The sequence below is a fragment of the Lissotriton helveticus genome, chromosome 9 (genome assembly GCF_964261635.1).
Source record: "Lissotriton helveticus chromosome 9, aLisHel1.1, whole genome shotgun sequence".
In the NCBI taxonomy this organism is placed as follows: domain Eukaryota; kingdom Metazoa; phylum Chordata; class Amphibia; order Caudata; family Salamandridae; genus Lissotriton; species Lissotriton helveticus.
The window spans coordinates 988,303,853-988,328,188 of NC_136070.1; the positions used below are offsets into that span (position 1 = coordinate 988,303,853).

The window sequence follows — 24,336 nt, forward strand, 5'->3', positions numbered from 1 at the left end:
AAAAGCTGCTAGTAAAAATGTGGTAAAAAATAAACTGGATATTGCCTTAGAGGATGGAGGTGAGTGAGACAGTTCTTAGTATCATGGTCTATTTCACAAAACGTAATGGTAATCAAGCAGACCTACCATAATTGAAAAATTGCCACAATATGAGGGAGGAGAAGGGGCCTACGAGGGGTACTGCTTTGAGCTTGTCCATGCCTGAGCAGCAATGGAAGAGCAACAAAACTGTCCACACAACTTGTCTAGTCAGGCTGAATTATGATTCTCAATTAGCAAAAATTCACATTAATCCAATTTCCTCATGAAAGTGAATATAAAAGTATTATTGTCTTTAAAGTATTTTTTCTTTATGTGCTGGATAAAAGAAATGTGTCTTTATGCATCAAATGTGAAACCAGAAGAACTATGCGAAATGATCGTGGCAAAAAGCCCTGAGACACCTAGGTTGCATATTGTGAGAGGGAGGAGGGACTGACATAATGGGAGGCATATGCATTACCTGTTTACAATCAGAGATCATTTTTCAAATGTTTTAAATATAATTGGATTAATTTTTGAATGAGACATACTAATGTCCAAAAACATAAAAGATGCATTGGAGGCATCTTATGCATAAGTATTATTAGGAGCACATACTTGCACAATAATCACAAAAAGTTACAAAGTTCCATCTGGGGTTCAGTATGAGGGCTAAAAAGTCTAATGACGGATGTAAGCACATTATGGTAAAGAGGTAAATACGGGGTAGATGTATATCTATCATGGAGGTGATAACGATTGAAAAAACATGCAGGGGTGTCTGAGGTGCAAGGCGAGGCAGAGGAAGACGTCCTAAGGGGTTTAGGGGCTGAAGGCTAGCCGCATGACGAACACGCAGTGGAGCGACAATCAGAGATCATCCTTGTTAACATACATGTTAAAATGAGCTAAAGAAAAGATGTTGACTGCTTACGGGCTATCCCTTTGACACCTACCATATCTACTCCAGTGGGAAGATCTAACAGGATCAGAGTGGCCAAATCAATGCACCAACATTGGTGCATCGATCCTGTGGATAATTTCTTTAAAAAAGACCATGTTTCTAGTATTAGAGGGATTTAGCAATCGAGAGTGGTAATGCTAAGTTTTACTTTAGTTTTGTATTTTCTTGAAAGACAGAGTAAACTGTATAACGTTCATTGTGTGCTAGCCCATTGACAAGTCTCCATGCCTTGAATTTAGTGTTTAGAGATGTTGTTTCCCCAAGGAACTGCATTGTGACACTTCACAGTATTACACCGTTCCTTTTGTACAATCATGTATAGTGTTGTTATAACCGAGTAGGATAAATGGTCTCCACCCTGTGTTGAAAAAATACTTGAAAGTTAAATGTTGGTCAAAGTGAGCCAGCATGGACCTAAATTCATTAGTATTGGCAGCCCTGCTTCACCATTAAGCGGTTATTCTGGGGTTGGAAGAGCCAGAAAGAACAGAATTAACTGAAGCTGGAGGCTGTACCTGCAATTATTATAGCCTTATAACCCGCCCTAGAGGGCTATACCGGCTATTAAAGGCCCTCTCCAGCATTAAAGGCCCGAGCCGAAGGTGAGGGCCTTTAACAAGGGAGAGGGACTTTAATAGCTGGTATAGCCCAACTACGAAGGGCTATGTGGCTATTAGAACATTCTGCCATTAGAGGGCAGAATGTTCTAACAAAAAAGAACAAAGACTTATGGGAGCGTGAGGGGATTGGAATCCCCTCAGGCTCCTTGAAGCCTTTGTTCACAACCAGAGCTGTGAACAAAGAAACATTGGAATGTTGGAGCTCCAGGCTTAAACCAGCCATTATAAGCCCAGAGCACTCCATTGTTTTCAATGCAGCTCCCAACATTCCAATGTTCTAATTAAGTATAATGCAGGAAAAAAAGTATGAATGAGAGAATGTTGATAATTCTGATTTCAAGAATATTGCACCTTAATTAATAATGATTTCAATCATGTTAGGCTCCAAGGCAGGGTGTACTGAGGATTTTGGCTCAGCAATTCCTTTGTCTTTTTGAGTAAATGGCAGACTGGTGGACCTATGAATCCATTCTACTACAAAGGCACTGGATAGAGATGGAGTTGGTGACAATCTTTAGAATTCTGCATCAGGAATGACTGACCAGTCCAGTAGACTACGTCAAAGAAGGATCTAGTAGAGGTTACAAGATCTTTCTGACCCCCAAGTGACTGAAGTCTTCCAGGAAATGAGGAGGATGCGTAATGTGATGCAGTCAAACCACACGGGATTTGACCATTCTCTGAAATGAGACAAGACTTCCATGAAAAAGTTTTAGAGAGCCTGAAGGGGCCTGTAGATAGCATTGTGTTAGTCTTCACTTTATCATTATTACCTAATGGTTTCCCAGTATCTCACTACTCAATCTGAACTAAGCAGTGCAATAGGCTGAATTCCAGTTTCAATAAACTGTGTCCTATCTTGATTTCCTTGATGAACTGCTTCTTGAATGAAGAGATTCCAACTGGAGAGCAAACTTGTAATCTGGTTTTATATGAGGGTATCCATCTTTTTCACTCACACCTGACTTGTACCGCTGTCCAGAGATGAAGGGTGCTTTGAAAGTTCATTCCACGGTATAAGGTAAAATGGGTTACTTTTGTTTTTGCCTGAGACTTCTGGGTTGTAAACAATAATCAATGATATTGTAGGGCGTAAATGGTTCCCCACCCTAGCAGGTATTCAATTGTTGCTTGCAGAAAGTGCTAAAGGCAGACTAATTAAAATGCCAGATCGTTAGCCTCAAACTAAAACAAATACTTCCCTTGTCTTCCTAATCTTGTTGAAGAGGCTACTCCATGCTCCTGCCCCTCTCACTTGGGGCATAGTAGCCCTCGTTGTAGGTTTATGGACACATATGGCTCAACTATCAGTAGACCTAAATAATCTACTAGGGGTATATGCAGTAAATGTGTATCTTCGTGTTCCAGTAGCCCCTTCCGCAGTTTTCTAAAACCCATGATCAATGCAACACTTCATCCTCTCTGCAGCAATTAGCCTTTGTGCCATTTTTCAGCAAAGGAGTTATATGTTTATGATCATCAACATTAGCTACCACTATAGCTGCCTGAATCTGGGTGTGTTGCAACCTTACCATGATTTCCTGAGAGGTGGTTCTAAGCACAACGACAGTCAGGACACCATCAGACTGTAGACTGCAGACTAAGAAAGGTTCATAAAAAACCCAAGGCAGTAGGCCATTTCCATCTATGAGCACGGAAGCTAGAACAACATCCCTGTGTCTATCAGGACCGCCCCAACACTTCTCCAATTTAGGAAAGAGTTGAAGACTCACCTCTTGAAAGAATGCTACATCATATTGAATTAACCATATATAACCCATTCCTTCTCTCCTATGATACAATGTCTTTATGCTTGTCTTGCACCATGTACAGTGCTCTGCTGCCTTTTGGCTAGATTGACGCAATAGAAATACCATATACATACTGTTGGACTTGATGTCTTTGATGTAGTTTCCCCCAACTTTTTGCCTTCAATACCCCTGTGTTTGCTGACTTCGTTTTTGCTGGCCTTAGAACTGTGTGCACTATACCACTGCTAACCAGTGCTAAAGTGCTTGTGCTATCTCCCTTAAAATGTTGAAGCTGGCTTCGACCCAATAAGTACATTTCGATTACTTTTAAGTCACTAGTAAAGTGGTAGTTCATATACCCAGGGCTGCAAATTAAATGCTACTAGCTGCAGCACTTATTGTACCACCCACTTAAGTAGACTTTAAAAAAAATTTCAGGCAGGCCATTGCACCCTGCGTGTGCAGTTTTTAAATACCAATTTCGACCAGGCAAACAAAACCTTTTGCAAGACCTAAACCTTCCTTTTTAATACAGATGAGTCACCCTTAGGGCAGGCCCTAAACAGCCCATAAAGCAGGATGCAATGTATTTAAAAAATTGGACATTTTAAGTTATACATGTCCTGGTAGTGAAAAACATCAACATTTATTTTTCACTATTGCCAGGCCCTCCTCTCCCATTGGATAAAATTGGCCTTATGACATTTATTAAGTTGTAACTTTTTATTGAGAGCAGGTAAAAAAAATGTGTTTGGTCTCTAAAGAATTGTAATTTTAAACCTGCTTTAATGGCAAAGTTGAACTTTTTAGGCAGAATTCTGAAAATGCCACATTTAGAAAATTGGCATTTTTTTGTCCCAACCATTTGGTGCCTGCAGGCTGTATCCTGGCTCACATTACTACATGTATCTGGCAGTTGGTCTTTGTGTATTCCTCCCAGACAGTGAGACAAAGTGTAAACACGTGTTGGCAGGATAGGCCATCTCTGTCAGTTTGAGGGAGAGGTGCTGTCACCTACCATACTTGCACATCACAAAGGCTCTGCCTCACTAGTCTTTTTTGCCCCCAGACAGGCCGGGGCCAGGGCAGATGGAAGGAAATTCCAGACACCTCTGTAGGGGAGGACTCTAGATGCTTCTCCCACTTCAAAATAGGCACCAGGTATACACAGTGGATCATCAGACCGAACTATTCAGATCATTTTTGGATCTGTGGACTCTGTAAGGAAGAAGGACTGCCCAGCTGTGAAGTCCGCTCTGCTAATCTGCTTGTTGACCATGGACTGCTCTGCTGCAAAGGACTACTGTAGCTGCAGCAGGACACTTTTGCTGCTGTAAGCTGCCCTGCTGATCCAGCTTGCCCAAGTAGACCTAGGACTCCAAGGAATATCCAAGGGTCAGTCAGATGGCCCGCTGTTCAAGCCACAGGGACATTGTGCCTATCGACTCTAGTCCAACGTGATGCAGGTCGTCCTCAAAGCATCTCAGCATAAGTCCTCGCAGTGCCACGGCAGCTTTTTTGCCGCTGACGCAGACCGATGTCGACACCGGCTCAGCATGACGCATCTCATCTCCTGCACAGACGCATTGCATCCCAAGTCTCTGAAAATCCCAAGGCAGAGTGTGGATTCTTAGTCCATCATTTACTGTTCATCACAAATTCTGAAACTGTCACAGACATGCGAAATGTGAGGCCATTCTGTTAGTCAAGCAAACGTTGAGGTTTTTATAGAATTCTAAATAATAAAACTTTCATTAGCATTCATTCTCTAGTTTTCAGAAATACCCTGGTTTGGTGGGTTCCCAGTTTACCAAAGGAGCAAGGGCCCAATTAGGGCACCTACACATCTCATTAAAGGCCTTTGACAAAGGACTTTTGATGAATTTTCAGAGGTTGCATTTTTTGGCCATTCGCTTCCTGTGTCCTGGTTCCATGCACACATGCAAAGTGCCATTGTTATTGGGAGAAGTGTGGAGATGCATAATGGTAAAACATATGCTATTATCAATTGAATTTCTCTACATTTTTGCCTTCCTATTATGTTACTTGCAACAAAGAACAGTTTTTGAAAAAACTGCCCCACTATCACCTGAAATTAAGGGCTATCCAGAGTTTGCAGTGCTATAAATATCCCATATCCCTAAACTAAGATTCTTGTGTACATTTCGAAAATTCATAGCTTTTAATTCATACTCAATTTCTATTCTTTAGGTCTTTCATTACTAATTGATACATGGCCGATACAGAAAGAAAACTCATGGTGAGTCTTTTCCTGCTCTAGCTATTGCAGGTTTCTTGACAAACTGCAAATGTGTTATTTTTGTGGAGGCAAAAGAGACTGGTAGACGTGAAGTCATATTACTTTCATAGATTAGACTTCTGTGTAAAAAATTACAAATTAAAAGCTTGTTGTCTATTTCTCCATTTTCAAGATTTCATTCACTCGTTTTTATTTCAACATTTACTTTGTTTAGGAAAATATTGACCAGCCTACACAAATGGCCACATGCTCAATTCAAAATTGTGTCTGGCTTTCTGAAATGTATACATTGTATCGGTTTCAAACCTGTTTACCCCCAAAATGTTACAGAGGTTAAATGGGCAAATATAAGGATTATTGACTAAGACATACAAAATTTCCAAATAGTGGTGAAAAAATCTAGTTTGATTCCATCCTGTCTACTTGAGAATGATGCAAAAGAGGGCAATTAACACAGCAGACCTATTGTCGACACTTGAAAAAATCTTGTTTGATTCCATCCTGTCTACTTGAGAATGATGCAAAAGAGGGCAATTAACACAGCAGACCTATTGTCGACACTTCCAAAAAACTCATGTTTCCCCTAACTAAAGACTACTTCATCAGCATCCCATAATCAAAAGATATGTTTTCAAAGCCCTTTGTGTCATGAAGCGAACTACTATCCCCATACTTATTGTATGCAGATGCAGTTTAAAAAATATACTCCTACAAGAACATTAAGATCACAAAAATCGAATCCACCAACAATATTGCTAGTCTGAGGCGGGTTTGACTGTTCTGTGTGTGCTCACTGTCAAGGCTTGGAACTCCATGCCACTGAAATTTAGAACTGCAACCAGCAATCTTCTCTCATTCTGAAGGCTTTTAAAAATACATATTTTCTTTAATCTTTCATGACTACTCATTTCTGATTGTGTGACTCCTGTACATGAAATTCCTTTTTGACGTTCTACAGATTAAATCAAATAAATCTAAATTGTTATGTTGTACTGCTGATGCAGGGGGCGGTTCACTGCACACTATGCACTTTAAACGCTGTAGAAAATGTTTCTCATATGTTATTTTTCTGTCCAGCTGTTACTTCGAGGAAAAAAATTGATTAAACCAATCTGTCTTAATATGGGGACTACAAAATATCAGGAAGCATTAAGAATCTTAAAAATAGATACATCTCAGCCTATAGCTTTTTGTCTTAGTAGATATCTTTTTTGCTGTAAACCTAGTGAAAGAGTTTGAGATTTTAATAGATAGATGATTAATGTTATTACCAGTTGTATCCCTATATTGTTTTAAATGTATATATGATGAATTAGAAATGTATTTAGATGATATAGATTGTGTTATGCTGTTTAGTAATAGTGTTGGTTGTATGCTTTTTATGGCTTTTAACCTAAATAAAAGCTATTCTCCTACAATAGACTCCTTGATTTTAGCACCAGGATGCCGTAAGGGTAGTTGTCACACAACTCTTAATAGAACTTACCATAAGGGGTCTGGTATTTAACTAATATCATGTACTAATGCATTGCAATATCCATCTACCTTAAGAACTCCATGAAGAGACTTCACTGAAATCTAAGAAACATACGTACCACATAATGGCCAAAATAAGTGTTTTATCCCAAGAACATAGGATCAAAGCTCATGAGCACAGGTACAAGGAAGAGAGAGTATAATCACAGCCAGCATTGTATAGGGTTTTGAAGAAGTCTTTAAATTTTGCTCTCTTTAACAGATACTGTGCAAAGTTTTACTCGCCATTCTCTTTGACTATCTTATGCTTCAATGCTATTTCTTTCAGTCTCCTTGGCCCCAGTTTCAGGGCACATCCACGTCACCGTGATTAGTTCAGACCTTTCAGTCGCTCGGGGTAAGGCTGTGACCAGGGTTGTGAGAAGCCAATGTCTTTGCCAGTTGGGAGTTGACGAGTCAGTGAGATTCAGGGCTGTGTCAAAAAAAAAGTAGGTAAGATGGGGCAAGGACACCACATTAAAGGCTTGTGGTCATTGAAACTGGAAGAGCTGGGAACAGCTACTCACATCTCTGCTTTTGTCTCACACGTCAGATAAAGTTGAGGAAGAGTCATACAGAGGTTCCACTCATGCTTCTAAAGGGTTAGGTCAATGCCAATCTGGTGCTGGATATGTGCCTCTCAAAACTGTGAAGAGACTGTGACATGTAAAGCTGGGGTTCTGAAGTAAAAAAAAAAACAGCATGCCACTCGACAGCCCAAAGTTTATGTTTATAGTATCTCCAGCATTCAATTTAAGATGGTCCTGAATCTTCTCTAGCACATGTAATACTAGGAACTCTGCCTAGGATCACTCTGAGAGTAAGAGAGTCTCTCCTCCCTCTCACATACAACAAAGAAGTAGGACGCCTTCCCCTTTTTGCTAGTGGATAATAAATCGGGGCTCTAAGAAACATGTCCTTTGGAGGGTAGAATGAGAGTCACATAACTTGTTGCTCAACAACAAATTGGGTAAAGGCCACAATAACAAAGCTTGTAGTAGATGTTGGGCACTATAACCTGCCGCTTTAGATGTCACATCAAATGGCCAGAGTCAGGGCTTTAAGTGGAATGAAAAAACGAGGGGGTCTCTTAAAGGGGCGTGGCAGATTTAATTAAGGGCATGGCTTAAACATATGCAATTAAAAAATATGTGTTTAGCATAGGATGCCACCTGACTGGTATTTTGCCGCTTCTGACATTGCCTATAGGCATATAATACAACAAGTAACATTACACCTACAACAAGTCAGGGCTATTGGCTTTGCCAGTGGTTGTCAGTTCTGTAAGCTAAATAATCAACAACTATGGCTTCATTGTGTAGAATATTGAAAATGCTTTGGTTCTGAAATGATGAGACTGTGAAAGAACTATAATGAGCCTCTTTGACATTACCTCAAAGGAAATGAAGAGTGGTACTGCTGCCGAGTTAAGATACATTTTTTTTCAGCCTGAGCGTAAAAATGGAGAGCCCGATAGAGACCCGTCTCAGCACCTGCTTTTTAGAACTGCTGGTGCTGAGTACCGGCAGGACCCGGACCACTTAAAGCCCTGGCCATAGCAGTTGTTTTGCTGCTATGGTAAAGCAGCACCCAACCGGCAAAATATCATCCTCCCTGAAGATCCAGAAATCCTTCCACCGCAGGTAAACAAAATCATGGTGCAACAGGCAATCTGCAATCTTCAGGCAGAACTCTCTCATCACTGTCCTTCTGCATCAGTCACAAAGACTACAAAGTAGCAGGCCAGATAGACACCAGGACTTTCTTCCTGTTGTATCAGCAACAGATTTGCCGTGGGTGGTGCCAAAGCTCCGTCAAGCCAAACCTGAAAGGGCAAATGTTTATGAAAGTTGGAAATGCATTACATAAAATGCTGAAACATCAATATTGTAAGAGCTGTGCGGAGGAGGTGCCGAGAGAGCGAAGGATTCTCAAGAAATACGTGAAAAGCAGCCATAATGAGGGCAAAGGCTTCTAGAGTGTAAAGACGACTGCAAAAGAAATGTTCAAGACAAGATCTGCAACACAATCTTCCAACATTTTTGGCACCACATGAGAGGCGGCAGGTAGAAATGGCCTCGGATAACAACAGCTATCAGCACCTGCTTTTCCAATACAAATGGAATGTCACCATCAATGGCTAGGTGATAGGTTCTGCTGAAACGACAGGAATATCCTTATAAATGTACTCTCACATGGGTGCCTGTGATCTCCTCTTGGGCTGCACACTAGATTATACCTTCAGAACTTGATCAACCATCATCACCGGCGGCTCCTCCTCTATGGCGGAGGTGCGTTGCCCCACTTCCAAGCAGCCCAATTTTTCTAAATAAAACGATAATAAACCCTTGTTTATTATCTTTTTTTTTTCTCTCTGAGCTGAGACTTGGGGCGGGGCCAGGGTGATAACAGGCTGGTGGAGGAATGGTTGCACTAGTATTCAGAGTGCATGATGGTCAAGCCGGCCGTCTCAGGCCGGCTAATCCGTCATGCGCACTGAACTTTCTCCAACCCAAGCTGCATTGCTGGTTTGAAGAGAGCAGGGACAGGCTTCCAGTCTAACTAGAAGTGCCTATTATCAATGCTCAGGGCCAATCTTGACGCTGCTTTCAGCAGCATCAAAGCAGCATCAGGATTGGCCGCAGTGGACTCTGGGAGCCTGTGCCTGCAGGAGAGAGGGGCGCGATGCGGCAGATGTTTATTTATTTGTATTAGTCCGCCCACAATCCCCCACCCTCCCTGCCCTCCATCCCACCACTCTATCAACACACTAACCTCTACTGGCTGTCAGGACCAAATCCTGAAAGCCCCCATATTAACATTTTACTTGAAGCCTCCTGCAGTGCTGGCCTGGTTTTAAAATTTTTGCCAGAGCAGATTTGAGTTTGCAGTCGACCACTGACTGGCCATTCATATAATCAGGTATTGCCCTGGTTTGGGAGTTACGGGAAAAGCTGGAGCCATAAGAGGTATTTTGTGGAGGCACATGGCCACCACTGGTGCCTTTGTCACTTTTTACTGCTCCATGGGGTTCACGGCAGGTGGCTCAGAGGGAGCATAAGCAGTGAGCGAAAGAGGAAGGAAAGAAAAATAGTGGTGATGGATAGATAGCAGGAGGAAAAAGAGAGGATGGAGAAAGATCAGAAAGTGAGGGCAGATAGAGAATTGATGGATGGAATGATAGAGCAAGAGAGCGGAGAGCAAGCATGGACATTTTTACCAGGGCTGCTTTTGATTCCCAGCCTTTCACCAGATACATTAGGGTCTAAAAACCAGAGTACCTAATTACCCCTTTATTTGATTTGTGACAATTGTGTGTCCTAAAAATTATTTTTGAGTCAGGCATAACAGTATACAGCACAATAGCAGCTGTAAATATGTTGAAGAAAAATCCAACTCTGGAGTTGTCTACTGACTTGCAGGGCCAAAGCATGAGGTGACTTCTGGAACTTGCTGTCAAGGCAGAGGGACACAAGGACCTTGCAGGACACAGTTCTCACAGATCCACAGTTGGACATTGGACACTACTTCCTGCGGAGATCGGGGAAAAGCAGGACAGAAGGGGAGCAGGGACATGAGACATGGGGCATGGGATGACTAGCTCTCACAGAAGTAGAAGAAAGGGCATTACATAAATTCAGCACCTAGCAAAACAGTACTTGTGTCCTTATGATCTGTTCCTGCATTCATGTGAACTGAGGGCACTGCACCTGCCTTAGAGTTGGAGGTTCAGTCTAGAACAGTTAGTCCCAGCTGCATCACAGTTTTGGGCTTGAGCCCACCACCACTTTATGCTGGCCATAATGAAATGCATATTAGCCACCTACCAGTAAATGTGGCACATGGACATTTTCTTCAGGCCTTTGGGTAGGCAGGTGTTACCTGGCAGTCATCTGGTAATCAATTATAATGTACCACTCAAGGGCAGTGGTATGTGTGGACTGCTCAACAGATGCAAAGTTGTACTGTTTGGGCATTGACTCTCCAAAGGCTAGAAGGTCAGGAAGTGAGAGCTTACTTAAGAGTTTTGAAGGTCTGGAAATCGGGCACAGTATGATACCAAGTAATAAAAATAAAAAAAAGAACAATGTCCAATGGAAACAATCTCTTTTAAAAATATAAGACTTTACATACAACAGCAGTTGATGAAATACTTAAAATTAAGAGAGGCACAACAAAGTTGCTGGTGTTACTGATACCGATCAGTTTAGACATTGTCCGAATCGTCTCCAGAGCAACCAATTGTTGCTCTGCAGATGGTGCAGACAATGGAACTAAAAAGTAAGTGTAGGCAGATGGGATATTGAGCTTTTAAAAATCATCTTCAGAACAGGTAATGTTTATTCCTGTTGAAAACATCAAACACCATCATCATCATCAACACAGTTAACTATTAAAACTAATAATATATTTTGCTCCAAATATTACTGGGGACATATTGCAATATATGGGCTAGGTACTCCTTTAAAGTAAGAACACCTTTACAAGTTGTTCCTATGCTGTTTCCTATATTGGAATCAGAATTAGCAACATAGATCTGCAGGAATAAATTACCTTATCTTGCTCATGTTAGAAGTGCTCTCTCAGTGGAAGAAGTAAATGCCAACAGGTAGAACTCTGTGCCATTCATTGTGATTTATGAAAAATAATTGATAACTGACTGTTTGAGTTAATCAGATGAGATCTCTTTTAACATCAATGGAGCATTCTTTGGAATACTGTTGGGGTTATCAAATCAACTTACCAAGTTTACCTTAATCAAAATGTGTTTGAATGCCCTAAACCAACAGATGTTTGTCAGTTGATTGCTTTCCCTCAGTGTAGAAATATTTTGCTGCCAATAGGTTAAATGGAGACATACCAACACCACAAGAACTTATTTTGGGTAATGAAACTAGCGGGTACTTATGGCGACATGCATACAACTGTTATTTAAAAAAGGTATGCTTCAAAACTTTGGTGGGTATACATAAAACCTGGAATAATGTGCGTAAACTTCTGGGAATTGGAAGGCTTTCTTTCTATACAGTACTATCTAAAAATAATCATCTCCCTGAGATATTCAATGATGGTGTATGAATAGATGGTTAAATAAAGGGATTACTCAATTAGGCTGTTTTTATTCTACGGCTGGGCTAAAATCAATCAAAGAATTAAGAAATGGATACATGCTTGATCATATGGATTTCTTTAAATTCCTTCAAGTCAGGATGTTTTAACAAAGAAAGGGGGGTAGATCTAAATTTCAAAAAATTCAAACCATCGAAATAATAAACAATAATAAATCAGGAAAAATCGGGGAAATTTATGATGGCTTGATCACCGCACTCCCTGGCGATATGAATACATTTTCCTTAAACTGGCAGGACAAAGTGGGGATAACGACAGAATCATGTCTTAGATTGTATGAATTTTGCTCAGTCTATGTTAATGTCTGCTGGACTACAAGCCAAGTATTATAAGACGTTTTTTCAACTATGTTATACACCAAATAGGATAGCAAAGTGGGGATCCGGTAAAGGAACGGAATGCCCACGGTGTGCCTTGTATGAAGCCGATATTGTACATATATTTGCAACATGTGACATACTACAAGAACTGATAAAGGGCATATCTAGCTTTCTATCCGAAATCCTTAATGAAAGAATAGAAATTACAAACAGAGAAATAATGTTGGGTATAGATGGCGATATTCGATCAAATAATATACAGGGATTGATATTCATGTCAATGGCAGTATTTAAAATATGTTTGGCTTCTGCTTGGTTGGATCCAAATCCACCCGTACTCCAACATTGGCGGGCGTGATTGCTGGTATCTTGCAGCTTAGAGGTAGCCATATATAGAAGAAAGGGACGGAACAAGTGGAAAAAGGGGATGGAAATCGGGGAGCCCCTGCTGCAGTAGATGCAAAACCAAGAGAGAGCAGGTTAGATTTACTGTGGACCTGGTTGTATAAATGATAAAATGTAATAGGAGATGTTTTGGTTGTATAGACAATTAACTGCCTAAACAAAACCTACTGCGGAAGGATGAATCTTATATGTAACACTGCAATATTTCTGATTTATGTAAGGTAATGAAATGTATGCGAAAATTCAAATATATCTAAGCTATTTAATATTGAAATGTAATGTCTGAGGGGGGTGGGGGAAGGGAGGGAAGGGAAGTAACATATGGAAAATGAAGCAATAAAGATCATTAAAAAAATAAATAAATTTGCTGTGCGAAATTAATTTGGCTTTGTGTTCAATTTTTCATCCAGTCTCAAACATTTTGTATTTCCAGTACACTACACAATCTGTGAACTCCCAATTCACAGCATCATTAGAGGTAGTGTATGGGAGGCCATGTAAGGTTATCATAAATAGGGTTTCCAGTTAAAAACAATTATAAGAGATAAAACACCAATGATGGAAATATAGTTTTTTCAGTAGAAACTGGAAACCACTGTATTTTGCTGCACTTTTACAGCATTGGTGCCATCTGCTAATGAAGCAATGAATGCAGCCCCTACCTCTAAGCACTTTTCTGTGATGGGTGCCCTCCTCTATGAAGTAATGCCAAGCCACTTAATATGCCCCTGTGGATATCTGAAAGGCATGGGACCCCTAGGACCTACTGCCGCTCTCATTGTGGGAGCATGACATACAAAACAACCGGGGAGGGGAGGGCCCAAGGGGATGTTTAGAGACCTAACACTGCTACAGCCCCTAAATCAAACTATACACAAACACAGAGTAACAGTGGGTCAATGAATAGCTATCTCAGAAAATATATATGTGTCTAGAACTAGTAGCACTCACCTATGGTGACTTAACCTCAAACCTACGTATGAATACACTATCTAAGTGTAAGGATCAAGGATCGGCAACTGATGGGTATTTTTCCACATGGGAAAGATACCTTACACTTAGATAGTGTATTCATACGTAGGTTTGAGGTTAAGTCACCCTAGGTGAGTGCTACTAGTTCTAGACACATATATATTTTCTGAGATAGCTATTCATTTACCCACTGTTACTCTGTGTTGGAGCATGACATACACCATATGACGTAAGCTCACTATTCACTGCAGTTGTATGTAATTTCATAGAAGAATACTTTCATGGAACAGCATTGCAGAGAAACCATTACACCAAAATAGTTTATTGGAATTTTTCAGAATGAATGGCATCTACCATTTCATAGAAACCAATGAATAGAATGTTGTTTTGTGCTCAATGGATTATTGCATATTTCCTTTGAAGGTGTAAATGCAATGGTTCCGGGACTTACTTTCATAAAAAGTTTGTTGGAAGTATTTATTTCAGTGCTTTTTTTCAAGGGACCTAATTTCAGATTAATATGTTTTACATTGCCAGAGAAGTGCTTGGGATGCTTTTCATTCGCTGACCCACCATGACCATTAAACACCATCCATCCTGACCCCTCACAACCCCTCAGAACCATCCAACCCTGCCCTCTGAATTCTCCTCACTACACCTAAACTACACTCATCCCAGAGTCCTAAAAGCCCTAAATAACCTTACACTCCTCATCTTAGAAACCTAAAAATCCTTCACTACACTTAAAGAACACCCATATCTGGCCCCTAAACTACACCCATCCCTCAACCCTAATTGCCGTTTTTACCCCCATACTCTACCCACCCCTGAACACAAAAATTTCTCACTACCACTAAACAATACCCATTCCTGAATCCGAAATAATAACCCTTTCCGAGGACTAACCCCCACAACATCCCTGACCCTTAAACCCCTCACTAACCCCAAACTCCACCCATCCCATAACCCTAAAAAACCACATCGCCCTTTAAAGACCACACATCCATGACCCCATAAAATCGCTCAACTCCCTAAACTCTACCCATTCCTCAATCCTAAAAAACCCTTTTTACATCTAAACTTCACCCATCAACTGAACCCTTAAAGACCCCTCGCCACACTAAACTCCACCCAATCCTGAACTCGAAAATGTCTTCACCACCCCTTACCTCTACCCATTAATGAACTTTACAAAAAACTCACCAGCCCTAAAACCGACCTACACCCCCTATCCATGAACTGTATAAACCCCTCAACACACACCTGTATACTCCACCCATTCCTAATAACACCTCACCACTCCTAGACTCCACTCACCTGTGAACCCAAAAACCCCTTACCATCTCTAGGCTTCACCCATTCTTGAACCCTAAAACCCCTTTCCATGCCGGAACCCCACCCATTACTGACTCAAAAAAAAACCTCTTCACCCCTAAACATTACCCTTCCCTGAACCCAAAAAACCCTCACTAGTCCTAAACTCCACACATGTTTAATGTCGTTATTGACATTACAATTATCTTTCCTTTATCCTCCTGCAGTTACAGAGCTTTGCTTTGTGAAGTCTCAGGTATCAGAATCGTGGTAAGCAAGACCACTTCATTTATGAATACCTCCAGAAGAAAGGCCCTTCCATAAAACACTCCAATCAACACTCCTTTGTTTTGGTTTACATTGAGATTGCTTATAAAGAACACCTATAGGAGCTCCTCACTTCATACAGAAAGATGAAGTGAAATATCATGAACATGTTCAGTGCCCATGAGTCATGCAAAGAGGTCCATGAGCTAGTTTTGGCAAAACTGTGTTGCTTTCATTGCACATATAAATTAAAAAAAAGTCTAAGTTAGCATATAGACTGTAGACAGTACAGCTAGTAGTAATCCTCTATGTGCTGCAGATGGTATAGTATCAACAAATACATGTACACAGACCCGTTCTGGCTCTACACACTGATGTAGATACAGCCCATGATCATCGGATTCAACTTGAATTTCTACTGCTCCCATTTCAAAAAGAAGCTTGGAACTGATGGTGACCCAACTAGGCTTGACACTTGGCAACATACCTGTACAAAACACTGGGATCACATTTAATGGAAACAAATAGAGCTGTGCTCAACCTTTACCCCAAAACATATTGTAATAGAGCACATAGAATATAAAGTTAGAGTACCTTGTGCAATTGTCAGAATTGCCCAGCTGGAACACAATTCCCACATTGTTTCAAAAAACAAATACCTACTCATGTTTGGTAAAAAAAAAAAACAATGATTAACTGGTCTCAAATAAACACTACAACCACCAAACATGGCCTAACAATGTAATATAAACATCATTCCTATTGGTAATCCTCACAAAAATGACCAAAGGCATCATGCAGCTGAATCATTTTCTGCACTATCTTGGCTGCTGCTTCATACAGCAACATGGGTTGCTGTCACCAAAGTCCCTTTAACTAGCAGAATGCATATAATAATTTCTTTGCAGGCTTCTCCCCTATGACCAAGCAGAGCAGAAATAGGTCAAGATCAGGTGAAAAATAATGTTTATTGGCCCAGTTCTTTCTTTGTATCTCAAGGCAGGGATATCTTAAGAATTTTGGGGGCCCTGTGCCAAACATATTTTGGGGGCCGCTGTTCAGAAGATCTCTGAATTTATTATCCAATTCCAGATTTTTTGTGCCATTGTTGGCCAGGTCACTGACACTGCGGAGGCACATCGGTAAACATTCGAAATGTGCTTCTATCTAATATTCAGGGATAGTGATTGTCTTTTCATTATTGTAATATAGGAGCAACTCGCTAATATTATTGCAAATAATCTCTGCAACCCCCTCGCATTTCTCATACGTGAGGTCCCATTTTGATCTAAAAGGAACTTTTAGATGGTTGTTGCATGGTATTGAAAAACAAACACAACATTTTGCTTCAAAGTGTAACAAATTCCCACACGTTACCTATATTAAAGAGCCAACGTTGCACATGCCTTAAAATGTCTCTGTCTCACGGTCAAGAACTGGAGTGAGAATGGCTTGCAATGAATGAACATTCAGCACCCCACTATAAAGACATGTCTCGTTTCCTGAGTAGAACATACTTATTCAGCAAATCTCTGCCAGTTCTTTAAGAACAGAGCAGCAGGAAAGTGTGTTGAAATCCCTCCATTAACCATTTATCTGCAACAATTAAATATTAATGGGGTGCTAATATATCTATATTCATACACACCCTTGCTTTGGGTGGGACTGGACGACTGGAAAAGGGATTTGAATCCTGTGAGCTTAAACAGGAGTTGAGAGAAATAATGAAAAGTTATTTGAAAGAGCAAATTCAATGAACGGGTGCAAAGAAGAGTGCTAGGAGCAAGAAAAAATGTAGGAATTATTCTCATAGGAAGTAATGACAGAATGATGTAAATTATATCACTTTTCCTTATAAGCACTGGAAAAACACCATCACCATGATTATGTATGAATCAAAAAATGATAAACACTGATAACCACTGATTCTGACAATTTTTGAAAACACTAGAAGCACTGAAAAAGCTACACGAATTTAATTGACAACAAATAGAAACTGAAAACAGGAAAGCCTATTCATTAGTTTGTGTCATAGTATATGCAGTGTATTATCAAGGTAATAAGCCTAGATTTCTGGACTATATTTTGCTTTTGCCACCTGTTGTGCAGGATATATTTGAAAGGCAGCTAGCACTAAACATTCACCCATGCTTTTATGAAATTGGAAACTAGCAATGTTAGCTGGAGTCAAACATTTTGCTGCTTTTTATTTTTTAATTCTAGCCAACAGATGTTGAAAACCTAATCCTTTTGTAATCTTAATATGTCGTCAAGTCTAGGGTTTTACTATTGATCTTAATTGGTCGCATCTTTATTTTTGCTCACCTAAATCACATGAGCCTTGGCTACTCTATTTCACTTCTAAGCATCTAATTATACAAAATCTCTAGAAACTGGTTATGAGACTTTGCAGTGCAGTAGAGGTTATGTCAAAATGACAGTACTGTCAATTATTTATGTTCAATATTAGTATTCGTGGACCACTTAACATCAGGGGCCGCATTACATAAAGTGTCCCGGTGGCGCAACAGGCGGTTGCGCCCGCTTTGTGCGCCCCTGGGGCACTTTGGTTTTACAGAAGGGGCTGCAGTTGCTTGTGCGGCCACTTCTGTAATACTGATAGCACTGGTGCACTTAAAGCAACAGTATTATCTTCAGGGGGCATTCCCTCATTTACGTGGGGGCATGACCCATGCAAATGAGGGAATCACTTTGACTCTTCGCCTGCGGCATATTACAGGCGCGGGCGCAGAGGCAAAGTCACTTTTGGGAGTAGCACTGACAGTGCACCACCTCAAAGGTGGTGCAATGTCACTGCGCTCCCTGAGAGCAGCCCCCTTGAGGTGGAAAGGGGGTCCCATGGACACCCAGACATCCGTTGCAGGTGGGTGAAGTCACTGACTGCACTCGCCTGCAAGGGGATCTCTAATCCCCTTTCAAAGGGCAAGTGGTGTTCCATCTGCACTGTGCAGCTTCATTGTTCACTTGAATGCACTGCCCCCAGAGAAGTACAAGTTTTTAGCTGCCCTGGGGGCAGCGCCTTCTGTGAAATAGGGTTTACTTTCTCTGTTTTCGCCCAGTGCACCTGTTTTAAGGAGCATCATGCACAAACAGGGAAAGTGCGCCCTAATACATATAATGCCCACAGATTTCCTTGATCCGAGTATTAAATGCATGACCGACAATATATGATGTCATTGATAGTAGATTTACCTGGACACCCAGGTGGCACTAAAGTAAGGGGGTTGGGGCAGTTGGATGATACAAATACCACATCTTCTATGGCTGTTCTTCTAGCGACCAAAAAAGGATCCACATGGACAGTACTGCAATGAACAATAGGAGTTAGCGTGATAGGTATAGAGTTGCCTCCTGGCACATAGTCGTCTGGATACCTTATTTCAAGGGACATGAATGTTGGTTGCAAATCATTGTTCCCATGTTTGTCAGAACCGTTGGTTGAATGAAAGTAGCTTTCACTATATGTTGTCAAATGGTGTCCTGAAACAGGATGCTGAGAAGGATTGATGCTACGTGGCTACTTTAGCCTGATATAATCCTCCAGAGTACTGTCAGCTTTTGCAAATGTCCCTCCACCATCGGAGCAAGACTGTGAGCTGTGTAAGTGAAAATAATACCAATGAAAATACCATTACCAGTAACACAATTGGGGAATCAATTCTGAGGCTACAAGGAAGTACATTTATTCACCTATAATGACCAGCCATGAAACTTACCCTCTGTTACTGACAATCGCCTTCTTCAGGTGTATATAGCTGGCCGGGAAGATCCCCTGGAAAGAGAAGATGTTACAGGCATCATTACAACAGCACCATCAAATAACACTCCCCGAAACACCATCAAGGAACACATCCCAAAACTGAATTCATCCCATTGTATTAGGTTTGAAATATAGCAGTGAGTTGTCCCTTTCATTGAGACATTGCTAATTGTAACAGGGCACACAACGTACTGAAAATTTGGCGATGATCAGAGGACACATTTTATAGCATTGGGAATTGAGCATAGAAATTGTGAAATTGTATACATTATAAAATGAAGAAAGCCACTCCGGTTAATGTACACACCCCAGGTAAGACTGTCAGACTTGCACCACATTGCTCTGCTAATATACCACCCCACTCCTAGAAGGTGTGCTTAGGGAAGGCATCTACTACCTTATGGCAGTGTAGGCAAACGGTCAGTGCAGCAGAAGCATGTTCTGCCATTAACCAAGGGTAGGCAATCTATCTAGTTCAAGCACTTCATGCATTTCTGCATCCCTTCATATGCTCCAATGCCTACCATGTGAAGGGCTTGATGTATTACGGCTTCTATTTTTCGCAAACACGTCCCTTACAGAAAATGCTGAATTTATGGTAATTTAAAATCTGCCTTCCCCAAGTATTGAGAAACAGAGCAGTTCCACCATGCTACACTGAGCAAACAATATCCAAGGGTAAATTATGCAAAAGCACCACCATCAAAACTATAGATGACAAAACGTTACCTTTGCGGACCCAAGACCACCTGCGGTAGAGGAGCGATGTTAAAGATTATATGCATTACCTCCTCATCTATCTTCCTCTTCATAGTCCAAACTGAATGAGGTTTCCCTGCTTTCACATAATTGATTCACCTCTCTAAGTAAGAAAGGGAAGCATTATAAAAATCACGAAACATTTCCTGGACCCTCATATAGGCTACTACCACATACTCAAAGTCTCAACCCCAAAAAGAAGAGATCAATTTAACCACTTCCTGCTTTTTCTACTGATACATGATACTCTTTACTTGTCCCGAGTACTGAAGGTAAGCAGGTTTGTGAACTTGTGCTGTAAAACATGTTTGAGTCCTGCTTTAGTAGTCTCATATGCTTTTTATAAATTTACATGGGCCACTTCCCCCTGACATTGTCCTCCAGCCAGTGTGAAGGAACTGCATTTTGTTCCCATAAGGAGTTTTATGAAGCACTAAGGTCCCGCTCATGGGGTCCCAGATGGCATGCAGTTTAACATATTTCTGTTTAATTGAGTACAAATGGTGCAGAGCAGGAATATCGCTGGAGAAATATCGAGGGACATTAATATCGCCGCAGAAATATCGTCTGGAAGAAATATCGACAACAAAAATATAGATGACAAGAATATCGACTGACAGATAAGTAATATCGATTACAAAAATATAGTTGTAATAAGTATCGTTTACAAAAATATTGTTTACAAAAATATCTATTTATTAATAATGTTATGTATTTTAGTGTTTTTAATATAAATTGTTAATCACTTTAATATATGTTTTAGAATTTTTCTACTTATTAATTTATTTTAAGTTTAATTTTACGTCATTAATTCCGTAGCGGGTTGTGGGTTTATAGGGAATAGGGTGGGATGTAATTTAATTATATAAAATTAATTGAATAATTAATGTGTTAATTTATTAATTAATAATTAGTTGGTAATTAATTTCAATTAGTCAATTAATAATTGATTATGTTAATTGTTTAATTAATTTTAGGTGTGTGTTGTGGTGTTTGTATGTGTACATGGTGTGAAAGGTGGTGAGTAATAACTTTTTTATTGATTAAATATTAAATATTTAAAAATTAATTACCATTGATTATTTTGTAATTATTCATTATAATTGTGTAATTAATTTTAGGTGTGTGTTGTGGATATTATAGTGCTAAATAATGTGTAATTAATTATGTTTTATTATCTTTGTTAATAATAATATATTTACATTTATATATTAATTATGTTAAAATTGGAAATTAAATTGAATAAAAATGTTGATACTTTTGTTTTTTATTGGGATCCGGCGCTTTCCCTACTGTTGCACTCACTGGAGTGGGAATAGGAATTTTTAACCCTCCGCTATCCAGCGCTTTCCCTATTGTTGCCCTCACTGGAGTGGGAATAGTAATTTTTACCCCTACCCTTTCCAGCGCTTTCCCTACTGTTGCACTCACTGGAGTTGGAATAGTAAATTTTACCCCTACGCTATCCAGCGCTTTCCCTACTGTTGCACTCACTGGAGTGGGAATAGTAATTTTTACCCTCCTGCTATCAAATGTTTTAACTACTAATGTTTTTATTTTGTTATTAAATGTATGTATTTTTTAATAGTTTCACGTGTTATTTAAATATAGAATATTTTATTTTATTTTTAAATATTTATATATGTTTTTATTTTATTTTTTATAATTAATACATTCTATAAATTAAATAAAGATAATAGTTAATAAAATGTATTTAAGTAAATATATGTATATGTACACTTTTTGTGTTTATATTTATTAAATTAAATGTATATGTTATAATTAGTTCAAATATATTAAACTTATTTTATCTGTTAATAATGATAATATTATTTAATTAATTTAATTATGTAAGTTTTTAAAGTCGATATATTTTACATCTATATTTTTTACATCGATATTTTTGAGTCGATAATATTGTACTTACCTGTTTAAGTATAGGGAGTCGATATTTTTGTAATCAATATTTTTACATCGATATTTTTGTTGGCTATATTTTTGTTTTTGCTATTTAAACATGGAACCGTACAAATGTTACTGCATTTATAGTCATTCCACATTGTCCTGCCTTTGTGGGAGAAATTGGATTTATATTCTTGGCTACAGTCATTGTCTGGATCAAGTATGGTCGTCGTGTCACAAGATCACTTTTTGGCTGCATTAGTTGGTTCCAATGGAAAAGAAATTGATAAAAAAAGTGTTGGCTGGTTCTCCTGCCAATCACGGTGTTTTCTCTTTGGTGCTCTTGGGTACTAAAATACTAAATGCTGCATGAAAAATGTTGGAGTTTCCTCTTTGGCACTAAAATACTAAATTGTGCAGGAAGAGACAACCTTATTGAACAATCTTATCTTTTCATGCTCTGGCAGGTGAAGAGGCATCAGGACAGCCTGTTAATACATATGATGCCGCTCCTGTCAGTGCTTCAGGTCATGATTGAGTAAGTAGCAATGCCAGCCCTTTAGGCTGGAGACAGTTCTCCAGGTTCAAAGAATTGCTGCTCAAGAGGATGAATTTGAGAAGCTTGAGAAATAAGACTGCAGATGTTGCTTCATTCAGAGAGCTGATCTGTCTGAATTATTGTAACATTTGTGCAATCATTTGCCCTGCAAGGATCTTTTATTTAGGAATGAAGAGGAGATCCAAAGCACCTTCCCTTGTCTATAGTATGTTGACCAGGGAATGCAAGGAGGTGTAATGATCCACCTTTCCAAGATTTTCATAATAGCCTTTTGAGCTCATTGCCAAAGAGTGTTCTTCAGTAGTGAAGGGGGATTCTGTAATGTCTGTCTATCCCCACAGGGCACAATTATTTTGGAAGATGCATCTCCTTCAGATGGAATCGACAAAAAAATAGAGGTAGTAGTTGTGTGCTTATTCAGCTTCAGATTGTGCACGTAGAGCCAACTTATGCTACTGATATATTGCAATTCTTAGTGAGATTTTCAAAACCCCTCAGAACAATTACAACAGTGTACAGACTGTACTACATCAGCCTCTATGAAGGAGCAACACATTTTGTTTTATTGGATACCTCTTTGGCTGGCTGTGCGCCTCTAATTCTTTAAGGGCAGCTCGAAGATCCATTTGGACGTGGGCTTGGAAGATTGATGCTACACAAAAATCTCAACCCACGACCTTCCCTTTTTAAGGATCAAGTTGTTTGGGCCTCAGTTGGAAGAACTTGTTAAAAACCAGTGGAAGATCAAAAGCTCATGGCTTCTGCATGTCTTTCTGGTAGATGAGGTGTGTTTGCTCACACACGTAATTAAGCTCTTCGTTAACTGCCAGAAGGCCCTTGTCTCCAGCAGGTCTTGGCAAGCTTCTAAAGCCTAGCTCCCCCCACCTCCTAACTGTGGATGCACATGCTTTTTCAAAGTGTGAAGCTCAACTGCATCCTTCAGTTGGGTATTGAGAGTAATAGCATCAGGCTCTCCAATCCTTTTCCTAGATCATCCCGTGGAAAGCTTCAGAGCCATTCCTGGTCCACTCAGGCTTAGCGTTGGGTTGATCAAGACTTACTGGACAAAGCAGCAATTGTTCCCTTTCCAGTGGCACGGCTGCTACTCAACCTCTGGTTCGGAAGTCTTTAAGAGATTCTTTTTTAGTTCCAAAGCTGAAAAACGCCGGTCTCTACCATATTAGACATTTACAATGGTAACACTCCAGTCCACAATCTTCTCAGTAATATAACCAGGAGATGTTCTTGACTCTTCAGAGCTGTTGGAAACTTCCCTGCATGAAGCGGACTTGCAAAAATAAAAATCCTCATATTCTGTATCCTAGGAAAGCATTTTCAGTTTCAGCTGCTTCTGTTTGGCCCTACTTCTGGATTAAGAGTCTTCACTCATGGGGAATACAAGGCTACCCATTTATATTTACAGATGGCAGTGGTGGTCTAGTTGGTAGCACATCTATTCTCTTTGTGCATTTAATGTATACATCCAAGTATTGGTGCCCCTCAAGGTTACGATGACTGCCCCCGAGTACCTAAGGTGCCAAAACACTGGATCCCATTTGGACTCAGTGAAAACGTGAAATAGATATAAACCTTGGCACTCTAGCTCAATTATAGTATCAATTCATATAGTTATTTGGCACAAAACAATTCAAAGTACCAACAGGACGCCAACTCAGTTCTTGATGTATCAATTTATTATGAATATATAACCATATCTTAAATCACAAATTTAAAATTTAAAACACAGTAACAATGTTGTTAGGAATAGACAGCTTGGTATGACAATCCTCCTTTTA

The 24,336-nt window shown here is 39.8% G+C and overlaps 1 protein-coding gene across 1 annotated transcript in view; it reads right to left on the minus strand.

The window, feature by feature from the left end:
• Positions 1–24,336, minus strand: part of DOCK3 (dedicator of cytokinesis 3) — a 1,382,531-nt gene that overhangs the window by 787,975 nt on the left and 570,220 nt on the right. Inside the window, exon 4 of the mRNA XM_078661294.1 lies at positions 19,277–19,332. Within this exon, the coding sequence (XP_078517420.1) occupies positions 19,277–19,332 (56 nt within the window). The remainder of the gene's footprint in view (positions 1–19,276; positions 19,333–24,336) is intronic.